Source organism: Zootoca vivipara, chromosome 10 (assembly GCF_963506605.1).
Source record: "Zootoca vivipara chromosome 10, rZooViv1.1, whole genome shotgun sequence".
Taxonomy (NCBI): domain Eukaryota; kingdom Metazoa; phylum Chordata; class Lepidosauria; order Squamata; family Lacertidae; genus Zootoca; species Zootoca vivipara.
Window position 1 is genome coordinate 50,545,588 of NC_083285.1, and position 15,844 is coordinate 50,561,431.

Here is a 15,844-nt window from a genome sequence, read left to right on the forward strand (position 1 = left end):
GAGGAGGCGACAAGGTTCACCCACATAGTTTGAGGGTGATCAGTGGGGCCAGCTGACTGGCTTCAACCAAATGACTGATGCAGGCAGCAGTGCCCTCGCTCGGAGCTGGCTTTGTTTGCTCTTGGTGATGTTATTGCAAAGCCAGTTCTGATCAGTGAGAAAGCTGCGATGCCATCATGTTCAATATTGGTTGGGTGCACCCTTTAAGAAAGAGAACAGAGAGCCCTAGGCAGGGAAAATAACAGTACTGATTCATCAACAAAGAAAGTAGGAAGTGGCAGTGAACTTCAGATATTGTTGTATTACAAAGGTTGAAGCTCCATCCACCATAGCTGCCAAGTCTCCCGCTGAAAAATGCGGGATCAGCAGCAGCACGGCACCGGAAGTCGCTTCTACACATGTCCAGACATGCGTAGAAGCAACTTCCGGTGCTGGCACTGCCTGATTTCCGGTGCCCAGGCATGGGCAGAGCGGCACCCGAAATGGAGCCTCCCTGGCAGGTAAGAAATCCGGGGGGTTTCCGGGATTTTTTTCTATTCGGGATAACAGCGGGAAATGGATTAAAATCCGGGGTTTCCCACAAAAAATGGGAGACTTGGCAGCTATGCCATCCACTGCTGGCATGTCACCCTTGGGAGGTTGCCCAGAAAGGAATGTGGCCCTTTGGCTACAGGTTCTGGCCTTCATGGGGGGTGGGGGGAACAGAGGGGAGCTGTGACTTACTCTTCTTAGGGGGATCTCCTGCCTGAATGGTCTTTAATGTCTTGCTGTTTGTGGCTGTTTCTTGCTTGACATTTGCCTCTGTACTCTCTTCCCCTTTGTCTCTCCAGAGCTCTCAGAGGTCCTCTGGGGCCAGGTGCTTATCATCTCATTCCAGTCCAGCGGCAACTGGATAGGACTCGTCGTAATCTTCATCCTCTTTGCTGTCTTTGCTGCTCTGACTGTAGCCATTTTGCTGATCATGGAGGGCCTCTCTGCCTTCCTGCATGCCCTGAGACTTCACTGGTAGGTAACCTGGGTTGCATTTGAGTAGGAAAAGGGTTGACAAAGAAACAACGAAAAGAAATAGTTTGAAAATGTATCGCTATGGGTTCCCCACATCCCCAGTGGCCCAGTGATACTCTCCTGCAAGAGAAAACTTGGGAGAGGTTGTGGTGTTTTTTTGAAACATTTAGTGTATTTACAATTATACAAGTTGAGCATAGGTGGAGGTGATCAATGATACACATTCCAACCAAGGAGTAGATCTGCTACCTTAATTGGATCTTCAGAGAAAGAGACCTACATCACAAAGAGGCTTCTGGCCTTCAGCTCATTTGTTCTGGGATTGGGGGGGGGAGAGAGAAATTTGATACAGTTCTCATTTGAAGGCGAAAGACAGTGTTTTAATGGATGCATTGTTTTGATATTCTCTTTTCAAAAATGAAAAAATAGGCTTAACTGTACTTCCTTTTCAAAAAAAAATAAAAAAATCCTTCCAGCAGCACCTTAGAGACCAACTAAGTTTGTCATAGGTATGAGCTTTCGTGTGCATGCACACTTCTTCAGATACATTGAAGCAGAAGTCCCCAGACGCTTATATATAGTCAGATGGGGGGGGGAAGGGAGTGGGTGATTGACAGACTGATAGCTGTTGATGACCGTTAACGATTGCAAATGCTCTACAGGAAAAGCAAGGGGTGAGAATTCCTTCCAGCTTTATCATGTATAATGAGATAAGAATCCAGTGTCTTTATTCAATCCAGGTCTCTCCGTGGTTTTAAGCTTGGTAATAAGTTGCAGTTCTCAACTCATACCGGTACCTATGACAAACTTAGTTGGTCTCTAAGGTGCTGCTGGAAGGAATTTTTTTATTTTGTTTCGACTATGTCAGACCAACATGGCTACCTACCTGTATTTCCTTTTGTAAGCCACTTTGATTGCTGTTTAATAGAAAAGTAGGATAGAAATAATAAACTTGACCAGTGGTCCACAGACCCCCAGGTGGGTCTGCATAGCCTACCCAGTGGGTCCGTGGCACCATTCGCATAACAAAAACTACCACAGCGATTGATAGGGGGTCCATGGCTTGGCTTTTGAAAAACAAAGGGCCCGCAGCTCATTGAGAACGGCTGAATTAGATTAAACTAACCCCTTATTGAACACAGAACCCTCTTTATTTGCCCTCCCATTAGGGTGGAGTTCCAGAACAAATTCTACACTGGGGCAGGATATGCCTTCCTACCATTCTCATTTAAAGCCATCATAGAACGAACAGAAGACTGAAGTCCACTTAGAGCATGGAGATCTAAACCTTTCAAGATTGCTTCTCCTCCTCCTCCTAACTCTCAAGATTAGCTTCAGGAATACTTCACAATATTTCCCTCTATAAACCATTGTTTTTTTTAAAAAAAAAGTGGAAGTGAGTGATTTATTTAAAAACAAAGATGTACCATCCAAGGTTTCTTTCACCTCTGCACTCATCTTGTTCAATCTCACTCTGCTCCATGCGAAAGGAATCTGGTTTGGACCTATTAAAATCATAAACAAGATATGTTCCATTTCAGATTGCAGGTATGTAGACGCACACAATTTGATGCTCCTCCATAACAAGATGGGGGGACTGGACCATCTACATAAAAGACTAAGGACCAAGGATATGTTGCAATGGAGTTTCATGTTTGGAGCCCCTGTTTAAATTTTCTTTTTGTAAAAAGCAGCTGCAGGATCAGGGCATATGGGGGGATACTGACTGACCCTCCCCAACAATGATGCAGATCCTCCCCCACCCTCAGGGATCCATTAGCCACGTGGGGCTTAAATGTTTCAGCCTGCAAACTTTTCTCTCTATGACTAATCACAATTGGATGACTGTGCTTCCATGTAGGGGGTCTGATCCAAATTGGGAGCCCCTCCAGTGAGTCCCCATAGCTGCTTTTACAAAATAATAAAAGCATTGAGGGCTCAAAAGAGGCAGCTCCCAATGCAATATGTAGTTTGGCCCTTAATATCAGGGGAAAGCATTCTAGCCTAGCCTTTGCCCATCGTCCTGCCAGTTTTCAAGGTGCAGGGCACATTTGTTGTCTAGAGGAGCATTTAAGCGTCTGACCTCCCTTCTGTATTCTGAAGTGGTACAGCCCAGACATAGATTTGCCATCTCAATGAGAACTAGGACCTTGGGTTCTGCAAATGCAATACTTCCCAACTTTGCTGTGCAACATGCTTTTCTGCTGTGCCACACCCAGCCAGGAGGCAGACTTGTGTTCAACTGCAAGGCCAAAGTATGATGCCTCCTATAGATTATGGCTTCCCAAAATCCACTAACATGTACTTCTGGTTAGCAAGGGATGCTAGGGAACTCTGCTACAAATTGAAATGGCTGGTGGATTTGCATTTCTGCTGGACGATTTAATGACAACTGGACAATTTCATTGAGAGTTCAGAATCCTTTCCTTGCAGAACAGGATTCAGGAGTAAAGTATAGGCAGGTGAAGCCTTCTGTGTTGCATTGACATAAATGTGTCTTGTCATGCAAGGACAGAGCAATCCAGTCCATGCTTTTCTGGCATTGTAGGTTGCTGCACAAGGCTTGCTCAGACAGAGAACGCCTGGCTGGTGTCATAGGTGATGCTGTTAAAGCATCTTGCTGGTCCAAGAGGCATTTGTACATGCCCAGCATAGCCTACAATGCTTGTTAAGCATCTGGGGAGCTCAGCAAAACCGGCTGTGCCTTGGGGAGTTCTGCAGAAGAAACAGTCAATCTAGAATCTCAAGCAGGTTATGGAGCAGTCGGAAAGTTCATAAAAGGCTAGGCCTGCAGAATCTTTTCCAGAGTGAAACCAGGTGGCTCTATCCATATCTAGTGCTTAGCTATAGAAGTCAAGCAACTATAACCTAAGTAATTGCATAGTCTGGAAACAAGCTCAGAAGTTGCAGCTTTCCCTGCTGTTGGGCTGCAATGATGGGAGAAGCAACCTGCCAATATTCTTCCTTCACAGAAAATGTGTAGGAGGGCAAGAACTCTGGCTGCAGAGGTAAAATAGTGCTGAATTAAAGGTTCAAATGATTCAATTTTTTCAAAAAGTCTCTTTGGATAGATTTATGTCTTGACGTTTATACACCTGGTGAAGTTTATACGCCAGGACAGGGCCCTGTTTTGAAAATTCTTCAGTGGATAGTCTTAGAGTCAACTTGAAACTCCCAGTACATGTTGACTATAAGACTATCCGCTGAAGAATTTTCGAAACAGGGCCCTGTCCTGGCGTATAAACTTCACCAGGTGTAAAAGCGTATAAACTTCACCAGGTGTAAACCTCAAGAAATAAATCTATCCAAAGAGACTTTTTGAAAAATTTGAATCATTTGAACCATTAATCCAGCACTATTTACCTCTGCAGCCAGAGTTCTTGCCCTCCTACAAATACTTTTCCTTCTGCATAACTCTTAAAGGCACATCAAACCTTTACTATATTTCCATTAGACAAGGATGAGGAACTTGTATCCTAGGCTTGTCATAGTTTTTTGAGTGGGGGGGACAAAGTTGTTGAGCTTTTTTTTTTGCAAAATCTAAAAGCAAAAATTAGGCTTTTGAGAGGACCTACTTTTAAGGTAATTTGCCAAAATTGTCATTTCCAGTGGTCAAATCCTGGCTTTTTGGGGGTAAAATCTTCATGAGTTGGCAAGAGAGACAGCCACACCTGAGTTGGTTTTGAGCATAATAGGGACATAATTCTTAGTAGCTACTCCTAGGTCTAGAGCAGGCATCCCCAAACTGCGGCCCTCCAGATGTTTCGGCCTACAACTCCCATGATCCCTAGCAAACAGGACCAGTGGTCGGGGAAGATGGGAATTGTAGTCCAAAACATCTGGAGGGCCAAAGTTTGGAGATGCCTGGTCTAGAGCTAACAGACTTCTATCTTTCATTTCCTGCTCTTCCACAGACTAGCGTACAGTTAGGGATCCCGGGATCCCCTCTCATTTGAAGCCCTCTCTTCATAATATTTATGGCATCTGGTAGTAACTCACATAAACTATCAAGTGACATGTTGAAACCCATTGACAAAAACCAAGGGATGCAACAAGCCATTACTTCTCTACTCGCAGAATAACACTAGTGTTATTCTTTTATTGCTCCATGGAATCCTAGTGTTAAACTTTTATTGTTCCATGGAATACAGCTGTTGAAACACCCTATGTAATTTCATTAAAAAGTCGAAACTGCTTGTTCATTGATTTTGTAGCATCTATATATAAATGTAGGCATTGTGTGCGCAGAGGTCGCAGCCTTTTTACGTAAGTGCTGAACCAAATTGCATCAAATTAGGACAAAGCATACCTTGCCCATCAGTGAGGAATCTGGCATAATTTTTTTCCCAAAAAAGCACAGCTTTCATACCTTAAATAGTGATTAAATGCAAAAAAGTGGCGCACAAATAAGACATCACCAGCAAAAGCTCTGAAGGCTCCAGCAGCATCCAATAAAAAGGCAGATTGCACGCTGTCACCAGCAAAAGCTCTGAAGGTCGGCGCCAAATAATGACATCATCAACCAAGCAACTGAAACCACCAAGGCGGCCATTACCAGGCCCCTCCCAGGCTGCTAGGCCCCCACTAGGCCTGGGGGGGGGAGGGAGAGTGCCCAGATCGCAGGCCGCAGCACGGCCTTTGTTTTATGTAGGCCCCTGCCAGGCCCGGGAGGGGAGAGGGTGAGCGCGCGGATTGCAGGCCGCAGCATGGCCTTTGTTTTATGTAGGCCACTGCCAGGCTGCCCGGCCCCCACCAGGCCCGAGGGGGGAGAGGGCGAGCGCCCGGATCACAGGCCGCAGCACAGCCTTTGTTTTATGTAGGCCCCTGCCAGGCTGCCAGGCCTCCACTAGGCCCGGGGGGGATAACCCACAGCAACGCACTTGGGGCACGGGAAGGGGTTTTTACTTTAAAATTTAGCGGGCGTTGTGTCACATGCGAGGCTCCGGTGGCCATTTTAAGTAAGGGCAGTGGTGCCCCTTTTAACCTAGGCTTAATACTATGACTGATTGCAAGCCTCTGCGTCTTTAAAAAACAAACAAACCATGCACTTTCTCTCCCCACTTTAAGTCCTCGGATATTTGGATATTTGCAGTGGCCAATCCCCCCCCCCCCCGATTTACAATCTCCTACCTTTCCCTTGCCACTTCCTGGGTTTTTTATGGAACCGAACAGCTCGGGCGCTTTGGAACTCGCCTTCTGTTGCTATGGGGCTGTGGGTCTTTGCTATTTGATTCCCCCCCCCCCGGTCGGGATTATTAAAGTAGTTCTCTGGGTTCTCTGGGTCACCTACTCCAAAATTAGAAAATCCAAATAACAAAACACACACAGAGAGACACACAAACAAACCCCCAAAACACACAAACAACGCCCAAATAATACAATACCCACCAAAATAAATGACAACCCCAAAAATAAAATTAAACAATAATAACTTCTGCTTCTCATGTTCTTATTTCAATTTTCAAAAATCTATATAAAAATGTTCACGGTGTGTGCGCAGGGGCCAATGTATGGAGATACAGGGGGGAGGGGACAACACTCCCCGGGGAAAACAGAGGGAAGGGTATCCTACCAAAACACAGGGATGAGCCAGGGGGTTGGAGGGAGGAGGGGTGGGATACGTCATGGATCGCGACGGGATGGGGGGAATCACAGGGATGACCCACAGCAACGTGTGGCCAGGCCAGCTAGTAAATGAATAAATTGCTCAAAACCAACTCAGGTGTGGCTGTCTCTCTTGCCAACTCATGAAGATTTAACCCCCAAAAGCATGTTCAGATATTGAAGTTGATCAGGTTACCAAATGGCCAGTAATCCTCTTACAAGATCACATTTCTTTATCCTGGCAACTGAAGAACACAAACAGGATTCAGGAATGACTGAGTGTTTTCAGCATGTAAACATAACTTCATTGTAAGAACCTGCATATTATCTTAATTGTTCCGCATCTTAACATTAAAGTAGCTGGAGATTTTCCCACACAACATCACCATGAGGAACAGTCTGATCTGGATCATAAACTATTAAATGGAGATGTAAACAAGACGACTTACCAGCTGCAGACCAGAAACAAATACTTAAGATTAACAAATACTTAACAAATACAATAAGATAATAAATCAATAGCCCTATTGCACCTGAAAGACAAACACATTTATAACCAACTTAAGGTGCTGCAAGATTCTGCTGTCTTTGCAGCCACAGTCTATCACAGTCACCCCTCTGGAAACTGTTTTATATGGGATTAGTGCTTTTATAAAGTGCCACATAATATTTGTTCCATACTAAATGAACTGTTCAGTGTGGCAGCACCTGTTTTTTAGAACTCCCTGCTTAACAATATTAGTCAGGGCCTTCATTATACTGTTTTTAATGTCTGCTAAAAACTTAATTTAAGTAAGCCTACCCAACCATTGCGGGACACAAGTGGCGCTGTGGGTTCAACCACAGAGCCTAGGGCTTGCCAATCAGAAGGTCGGCGGTTCGAATCCCCGCGACAGGGTGAGCTCCCATTGCTCGGTCCCTGCTCCTACCAACCTAGCAGTTTGGAAGCACGAAGTGCAAGTAGATAAATAGGTACCGTTCCAGCAGGAAGATAAGCAGTGTTTCCATGTGCTGCTCTGGTTCGCCAGAAGTGCCTTAGTCATGCTGGCCACATGACCCGGAAGCTGTACACCGGCTCCCTCGGACAGTAAAGCGAGATGAGTGCCGCAACCACAGAGTCATCTGCAACTGGACCTAATGGTCAGGGGTCCCTTTACGTTTACTTTACCCAACCATTGCATTTTATTATGTACAGTGGTGCCTCGCTAGACGAATTTAATTCATTCCATGGGTCTTTTCTTATAACGAAAAATTCGTCTAGCGAATCCCATAGGAATGCATTGAATTTTTTTGAATTTTTTTTTGCCCATAGGAACGCATTAATTGAATTTCAATGCATTCCTATGGGAACCCGCGATTCACTAGACGAATTTTTCGTAAAATGAATTCGTCTAGCGAGGCAACCTCCGCTCGAAAAATCCTTTCGTTAAGCGGAAATTTCATTAAGCAGGGCATTCACTGAGCGAGGCACCACTGTACATTTGTTTTTTAAAGCCTGTTGACTTTATCTACGGGCAGGATTCAGTTTGTTCTTCCTGTTAGTGGGAGCCGATGCAAAGAATTCTTCTAGTGCCATGTGGCTTCCCCTTCCCCTTGTGTGTCTCCAGGGCTCTTCAAAATTGGATCCACGTGGGGATCAGGAGAACCCCAAAAAGAGCATGGCAGGGAGAGGGCAGATTGTTCTGTCTGTGAAGCTGAAAAGCTTGTGCTGATGGAACAACTATCCACAGTGCTATGTTGAATTCCTCCTTGTATTTATTGGGTGTTACCCAACTAAGTTTTACTCAAAGTAGACCTATTGAACTTAATAGACCTACCTTAGAACTGTTCATCCATTTCGACGGGTCTACTCTACATAGTTGAATACCACTCATTATGCCTTCACAAGTCTGGTTTTGTTGCTATCTTCGATATTTTATACCATATCATGTGAACTTATTTAGTAAGCTGTATATAAAGGTAAAGGTACTCCTGACCATTAGGTCCAGTTGTGGACGACTGGGGTTGCACACTCATTCACTCTATAGGCTGAAGGAGCCGGCGTTTGTCCGCAGACAGCTTCCGGGTCATATGGCCAGCATGACTAAGCTGCTTCTGATGAACCAGAGCAGCGCACGGAAACGCTGTTTACCTTCCCACTGGAGCGGTATCTATTTATCTACTTGCACTTTGATGTCCTTTCGAACTGCTAGGTGGGCAGGAGCTGGGACCGAACAACGGGAGCTCACCCTGTAGCGAGGATTCGAACCCCTGACCTTCTGATCGGCAAGCCCTAGGCTCAGTGCTTTAGACCCGCGTCTCTTAAGCTGTGTATAAATCTTGCTAAATAAACATGGAACAGTTGAAGCTGCTTTATACCGAGTCAGAATCAATATAGTCTACACTGGCTGGCAGCTAACCAGACCTCCTGCCACCGCCTAAATCTTTGGGAAAGCCAATGAACCGGGTCGTCAGGTCTAAAGGATAACACAATATTCTTCCGTGTTCTCCCTCTGTTCTCACTCGATATCCCTGATCTTCTGGAACACAATCTGCAAAGGAGAAATATCACACGAAGGGGCTAGAAAGGCAGAATGAAAAGGGATATCCCATTTCTGCTATTTGAGCTGATGCCCTGCATGCTGGATCGTTCATGAGTGATACAGGAACATAGCAATCTGCCTTATACTGAAACAGACCATCGAGGCATCTAGCTCAGTTTCGCCTACACTGACTGGCAGGAACACCCCAGGGTTTCAGGTAGTGGACATCCCCAGCCCTACCTGGAGATGCCAGGGATTAAACCAGAGGCCTTTTGCACATCCAAAGTAAGGATGGGGGATAAATTTTATTCGGATTTATTAACTTTATGCTTTCGGGAACAATACGAAAATTGAAATTTCAAAATTCACGCTTCTCTGAATTTTGTGGTGCAACTCTCGAATCAATGTATTGGTTTGGGAACTTTAGCTGCAATCCTGTATCTGCCCTGTAGTTTCTTAGGGAATACTGTGTTTTGATGTGTATTCCACCCCCACAAAATAGCAGCTTAGATCCAAATTGAGCAAAACAAAAAGCTAGCAGCATTTTAAGCCAGTAATGTGTACACAGGGACGCGGGTGGCGCTGTGGTCTAAACCACTGAGCCTCTTGGGCTTGCCAATCAGAAGGTTGGCAGTTTGAATCCCCATGATGGGGTGAGCTCCCGTTGCTCTGTCCCAGCTCCCGCCAACCTAGCAGTTCAAAAGCACGCCCAAAAGCAGGGGCGTACCCAGGATCAGAACTAGGGTGGGGGGTCATTCAGGTTGTGACATTTCAGCACGGAAAAGGCGAATGAAACCAAAATTTTAAGAAAATTATATATACTGTGTTTCTCCGAATATTAGACACCGTCTTATATTTATTTTCCTCAAGAAAATAAGCCTATGGCTTATTTTCGGGGGGTGTCTTATGGCGATTCCCGCCTAAAATAAGCAGAGCAAAAAACGCCTGACCATGCACTACGATGTACTCTTAAAGCAAACAATTTAGGCTACCACTAAAAATAATACAAACGCCTCCCTCTAGAACAGAGAAATAGCCACAGATCGCAGCGAACTGCGCCAACTGCTGCCCCGGGAACAGAACACAATTATTAGATGTAGTAACGGCTCCCGCCAGGGAGCTAAGGACCTTCAGGCACTCCCCCCCCAACCAAACACCCCTTTTCCTTACACCAAGCCCCAAAACCAGCAAATCAAAACCATGGCAATGAACAAATGTTCTACAGCAAATAGCAGTAGCAAGGAGAAACTCAGGCTATGATTTAGAGCAGGGGTGGCCAACTTCCAGGAGACTGCGATCTACTTGCAGAGTTATAAACTGGAGGTGAACTACCCCGTTTTAGTGGGGTTCAGTGGGCTTTTTTAGAGAGGGGAAATGACCTGTTTCATCACCCATTGTATTGGGGTGCAGGGTTAAAACTTCAGTTTTGGGGGGGCCACCTAACTTTCAGGGGCAAGGGGATTACTTGCTCACCAAAATATCACTGCAAAAACTCCATTCTTCATTCCACGGAACAGGATAAAATGCAGGGAGTGGAGAGGGGCTGGGGCTGGGTGCTCTTAGACAAAAGCAAAGGAAAAGGAGCCCACAATCTAGCCAAGAGCGATGGGAGAAAGATAAGGGTTGACAAAGAGATGGAGGGGAGGTTCAGAAGGGAAGGAATAGGAAAGGGAATGGGTGGGGGAGAATTGGATCGGAAGGCAAAAAAAGGATGATAGAGTGAAAGAGGAAAAGGCTAAGAGAGGATAGAAATCAAAGCGGGGGGGGGGGGACTTTGACTGCTCAGGACAGGCTAGCAGTTAAAGCCTGAAAGGATTAAGATCAGATTTAAAGAGTGAATGAGAGGGTGGGGGAAAATAAGCGAGGAGGCATGCATTCCGTCTTGCAGGAAAAAAAAATATTAGCCTCCTCGTTTCATCACTTTATAACCATTTAAATTTATTTATTTATTTTGCTTCTGGGGGTGGCAGCTGCCCCCCGCCCCTCGATGGGCACGCCCATGCCCCAAAATGCAAGTAGATAAATAGGTACCGCACCAGCGGGAAGGTAAACAGCGTTTCCGTGCGCTGCTCTGGTTTCGGTGTTCCATTGCGCTAGAAGCGGCTTAGTCATGCATGACTTGGAAAACCTGTCTGCAGACAAATGCCGGCTCCCTCGGTCTGTAAAGTGAGATGAGCACCGCAACCCCATAGTCGTCTGCAACTGAACTTAACTATCACGGGTCCTTTACCTTTACCTAATGTGTACACAGCCCAAGACTTTAGACGCAGCTTCTCCCAATGCTACCAGACAGCACATCCCCCCCCTTTTATTGGCATTGTTGTAATGGTTTCTTTCCAAAGGATCGGACTTTAAGTGAGGGGAAAGCTGGATGGAATCGAATGTGTGTGTGAAGGCCAGGGGAGGCTACAAAGTTTGTTTAATCTCCCCAAAACCCCAACATTTCAAATGCATGGAAGTCCTACAACAGGCATCACCAAACTTTGGCCCTCCAGATGTTATGGCCTACAACTCCCATGATCCCTAGCTAACAGGACCAGTGGTCGGGGAAGATGGGAATTGTAGTCCAAAACATCTGGAGGGCCAAAGTTTGCGGAAGCCTGTCCTACAACATGGAGTGGCTTTTCCCATCCTGGTGTCCTTCAGATGCTGTTGACAATGACCAACATCATCCCATGATGTCTGGGGCTGATGGGAGCTGGAGTCCCACAGTGTCTGCAAAGCACCATTAAAGGTCAGCATGTTCTCAAGTGATGGTTGCGGATTCATCCAAATCCTGGCTGAGTACAACATTAACTAGGACAGAAGCAGACAACAAAGTCTAGGGGCACATATTGAAGTTGCCACACTTCCCACCTCACTAGCTTGCACACACGGTTCTCCTACGCATAGGAAACATTTCACTGCAGCAAAAATCACTGCCCTTACCAGCCGACAGTCTGCCATAGGGCATGGACAGCAAACCTGTGGCTCTTCAGTTATAGCTGGATATTGCTGCATTGGTCAAGCTGGGGTAGCTCAGTAGGGTAGAGCATGAGACTTAAAATCTCGGGTCATGGGTTCAAGCCCCACATTGGGCAAAAGATTCCTGCATTGCACATGACGCTCATGGCTCCTTCCACCTCTACAGTTCTATGACTACAGCTCCTATCATCCTTGACTATTCACCAGGCTCACCGGGGTTGAAGGTAACTGGGGACCAATAAGAAATGGACGACTACAGGTTGCCCATCGCTGCCCTAGGCTAAAGCTGGCTTGGCCCTCTCGTCAGTTCACCAGGACTAACCCACCAGTTTTCTTTAGCAGGCTGCCCAGAGCAGCTGAACGAACAGGAAATTCGGATGGCTAAGGAGTTTGTACTTTTGCTATTGTACTGTAGTCCCTTCTCCGGTTTCCTTCGGTCAACAATAGTGAGCACTGCCCTTTTCAAAAGGTGGTGATGGTGGGGGGGTGGGGTGGCTGGTGATGGAGACTCACGGAAATCCAGCTTCCTCATCCCCATTAGAAGTGTGTTTCCTTGAACTGATAAATGTAGCCTATGATTATACCCTTGTTCAGATAACGCAGGTGTAATAGCCACCTTCTCTCTCTCTCTCTCTCTCTCTCTCTCTCTCTCTCTCTCTCTCTCTCTCTCTCTCTCTCTCTCTCTCAAAAAAGCAAGGAAATAATTTCTCTGAAAAAATCTTAAAACCTGAAATCTCCTACAGGACAAGAGGCAGAGATTTTAAAGCACGGAGTACTTCAGGCTATGAAGCAAGTCGCCACAAAGCTGCAGAAAGTGCAACTGACCCACGAAAAGGTGTGTATTTGAAAAGAAGAGGGGAACAAAATTTCTCCATTTGGTAATTGAAAGGTAAGAAACTTTTACTGTGGAAGCAGAATGAGTCAGATGCTTGAACAGTTGTTCAATTAACAAATGAGGACTTAGTATTAACTGGTTACAGGTAGGTAGCCGTGTTGGTCTGGATCGAAGTAAAATAAAAAAATTCCTTCAGTAGCACCTTAAAGACCAACTAAGTTTTTATTTTGGTATGAGCTTTCGTGTGCATGCACACTTCTTCAGATTAGTATTAACTAATAAGCTCATGTGGCAGGTTGGTTAGTGTGTTGGAGAGAGCTGGATTCAAAGCAACACCCAGCTGCGAAGTTTGAGCCAGACATGCTATCTGTCTGCCCAGCCTACCTCTCAAGGTTGTTGGGAGAATGTGAAACAGGATGAGCGTATCATGAAGATACCCCTCTGTTCCTTTTTAAAGAATGTAACAAACTAAGCATTGAATGACCGTTAGCAATCCTGTGCATATTTACTCAGAACTAAATCACACTGAGTTCTATGAATCCTACTCCCAGGAAACTGGGTGCAGGGTTGCATCCTAAATAAAACCTTTGCTAAACATTGCCGTACTCCCACTTTCCTGCTGTGATTTTCTGTCTCTTCACTTACTGCGAGGTTTTCAAATTATACCAACATGCGTGTAGGTATCATTTTATAAGAAACTTGCTATTGTTCTTGCCTAAGGCAGAAGGAGGGAGGGGAGATGACGACTTCATTTGGATTTTTAAACTGCTAAATGCATTAGATGTTTTTGCAAAAGAGTATGTTTTTGTTTAGTCGTTTAGTAGTGTCCGACTCTTCGTGACCCCATGGACCAGAGCACGCCAGGCACTCCTGTCTTGCACTGCCTCCCGCAGTTTGGTCAGACTCATGTTGGTAGCTTCAAGAACACTGTCCAACCATCTCGTCCTCTGTCGTCCCCTTCTCCTAGTGCCCTCCATCTTTTCCAACATCAGGGTATTTTCCAGGGAGTCTTCTCTTCTCATGAGGTGGCCAATGGATTGGAGCCTCAGCTTCAGGATCTGTCCTTCCAGGGCTGATTTCCTTCAGAATGGATAGGTTTGATCTTCTTGCAGTCCATGGGACTCTCAAGAGTCTCCTCCAGCACCAGAATTCAAAAGCATCAATTCTTCGGCAATCAGCCTTCTTTATGGTCCAGCTCTCACTTCCATACACTGGGAAAACCATAGCTTTAACTATACGTACCTTTGTCGGGAAGGTGATGTCTCTGCTTTTTAAGATGCTGTCTAGGTTTGTCATCGCTTTTCTCCCAAGAAACAGGCATCTTTTAATTTCGTGACTGCTGTCACCATCTGCAGTGATCATGGAACCCAAGAAAGTAAAAACTCTCACTGCCTCCATTTCTTCCCCTTCTATTTGCCAGGATGTGATGGGACCAGTGGCCATGATCTTAGTTTTTTTGATGTTGAGCTAAAATAGTATGTACTACTATTTTATCAATGGCATGTTCCAGAACACCCCTCGCACCAGTCTGAAGGGATTGAGGATCTATAGCTGCTTATCCCAATGCATCTGCACACAGGATAAGAAGAGATTTCTTTTATTCCCATCACTAGAGGCAAGGATGAAGAAACTGTGCCCGCCTTGCCTTGTGTCATGCAAAGCTGCAATAGCTGGGGAAAGGGGTCTTGCTCTTTGCAACAGGATTATTGTTGTTGCTGTTGTTGTGAGTTTGGTGAAGGGGAAGGCAGTATGGCCCAGTCCCTTCTAATTCCAGGATGCAGAATGGATTCAATTGCTGTAATAGCCAGGTCAGCTTCTTGGCCATGACCCTCTAAGTATGGGTCACAAAAGTTTTTGAAAAAGAAGTGGCTCTGTGCCAGAAAGCAAATGGGTGGGGCCTCCTCCGTCCCTCACAGGGCCGTCTTAAGTATATTTGGCGCCGTGGTGCCGTGGTGCGACGGATCCCTCCGGCGCCCCCGCCCCGTTTCCCAGCGCGGCGGGTGGGCGGAGCTGCGTGGCGCCCCCCTGGCGCCCTGCGCCACCCAGCCTGCCCGTAGGGCCGGCCCTGGTCCCTCAACTGTCTATTAAAAAGACAAAAGACAGAGCTGAGGTTTGTGAGCTAGAAGACAGAAGCAGGCTGCAGGCTGGGCAGCCAAGAGTCAGAGCCATACTTGATTTCTGCTGGGGTTGAAAGCTGTGGCATTGGGGGAAGAAAGACCCTTTTGGGGTGTTAATGCCGTGCACCCCTCTACTGTAGGCTCAGGATGTATATATATATATATGTAAATAAACCATATATCCTAATGACACCACAGTCTCTGCTGTCGCACATTCCGAGGAAACCGAACCATGGGTAAACACCTGGAATCTCACACTGCTCAGAGATCAAGTGTGCTTACAAATACATACAGTATATAAATTTAATAAATACTACTACTACTACTAACTACTACTACTACTAAGGGACCCAGGTGGCGCTGTGGTTAAACCACTGAGCCTAGGGCTTGCTGATCAGAAGGTCGGCGGTTCGAATCCCTGTGACGGGGTGAGCTCCCGTTGCTTGGTCCCAGCTCCTGCCAACCTAGCAGTTCGAAAGCACATCAAAATGCAAGTAGATAAATAGGAACCGCTACAGCGGGAAGGTAAACAGCGTTTCCATGTGCTGCTCTGGTTTGCCAGAAGCGGCTTTGTCATGCTGGCCACATGACCTGGAAGCTATATGCTGGCTCCCTCGGCCAATAATGCGAGATGAGCGCGCAACCCCAGAGTCAGTCACGACTGGACCTAATGGTCAGGGGTCCCTTTACCTTTACTACTACTAACAATACAGATACTTGTTATATGATTAGTGACTGCCAAGACACAAATCTTGCCACACCTCCCTATGCCTTGAGTATACTAAAGAGATTAACGT

General features: G+C 45.9%; 1 protein-coding gene across 3 annotated transcripts in view; it reads left to right on the plus strand.

Annotated features, from left to right (window-relative positions):
* The window catches only part of ATP6V0A4 (ATPase H+ transporting V0 subunit a4), a 48,890-nt gene that overhangs the window by 32,743 nt on the left and 303 nt on the right, over positions 1-15,844 (plus strand). For 2 of the 3 annotated variants that reach the window (XM_060279921.1, XM_060279922.1), the window contains 2 exons: positions 831-1,005; positions 12,839-12,930. In XM_060279921.1, coding sequence (XP_060135904.1) covers positions 831-1,005; positions 12,839-12,930 — 267 coding nt within the window. Of the gene's footprint in view, positions 1-830; positions 1,006-2,174; positions 4,545-12,838; positions 12,931-15,844 lie in introns of those variants that run through there. The other variant, XM_035127314.2, reaches the window with a different exon arrangement.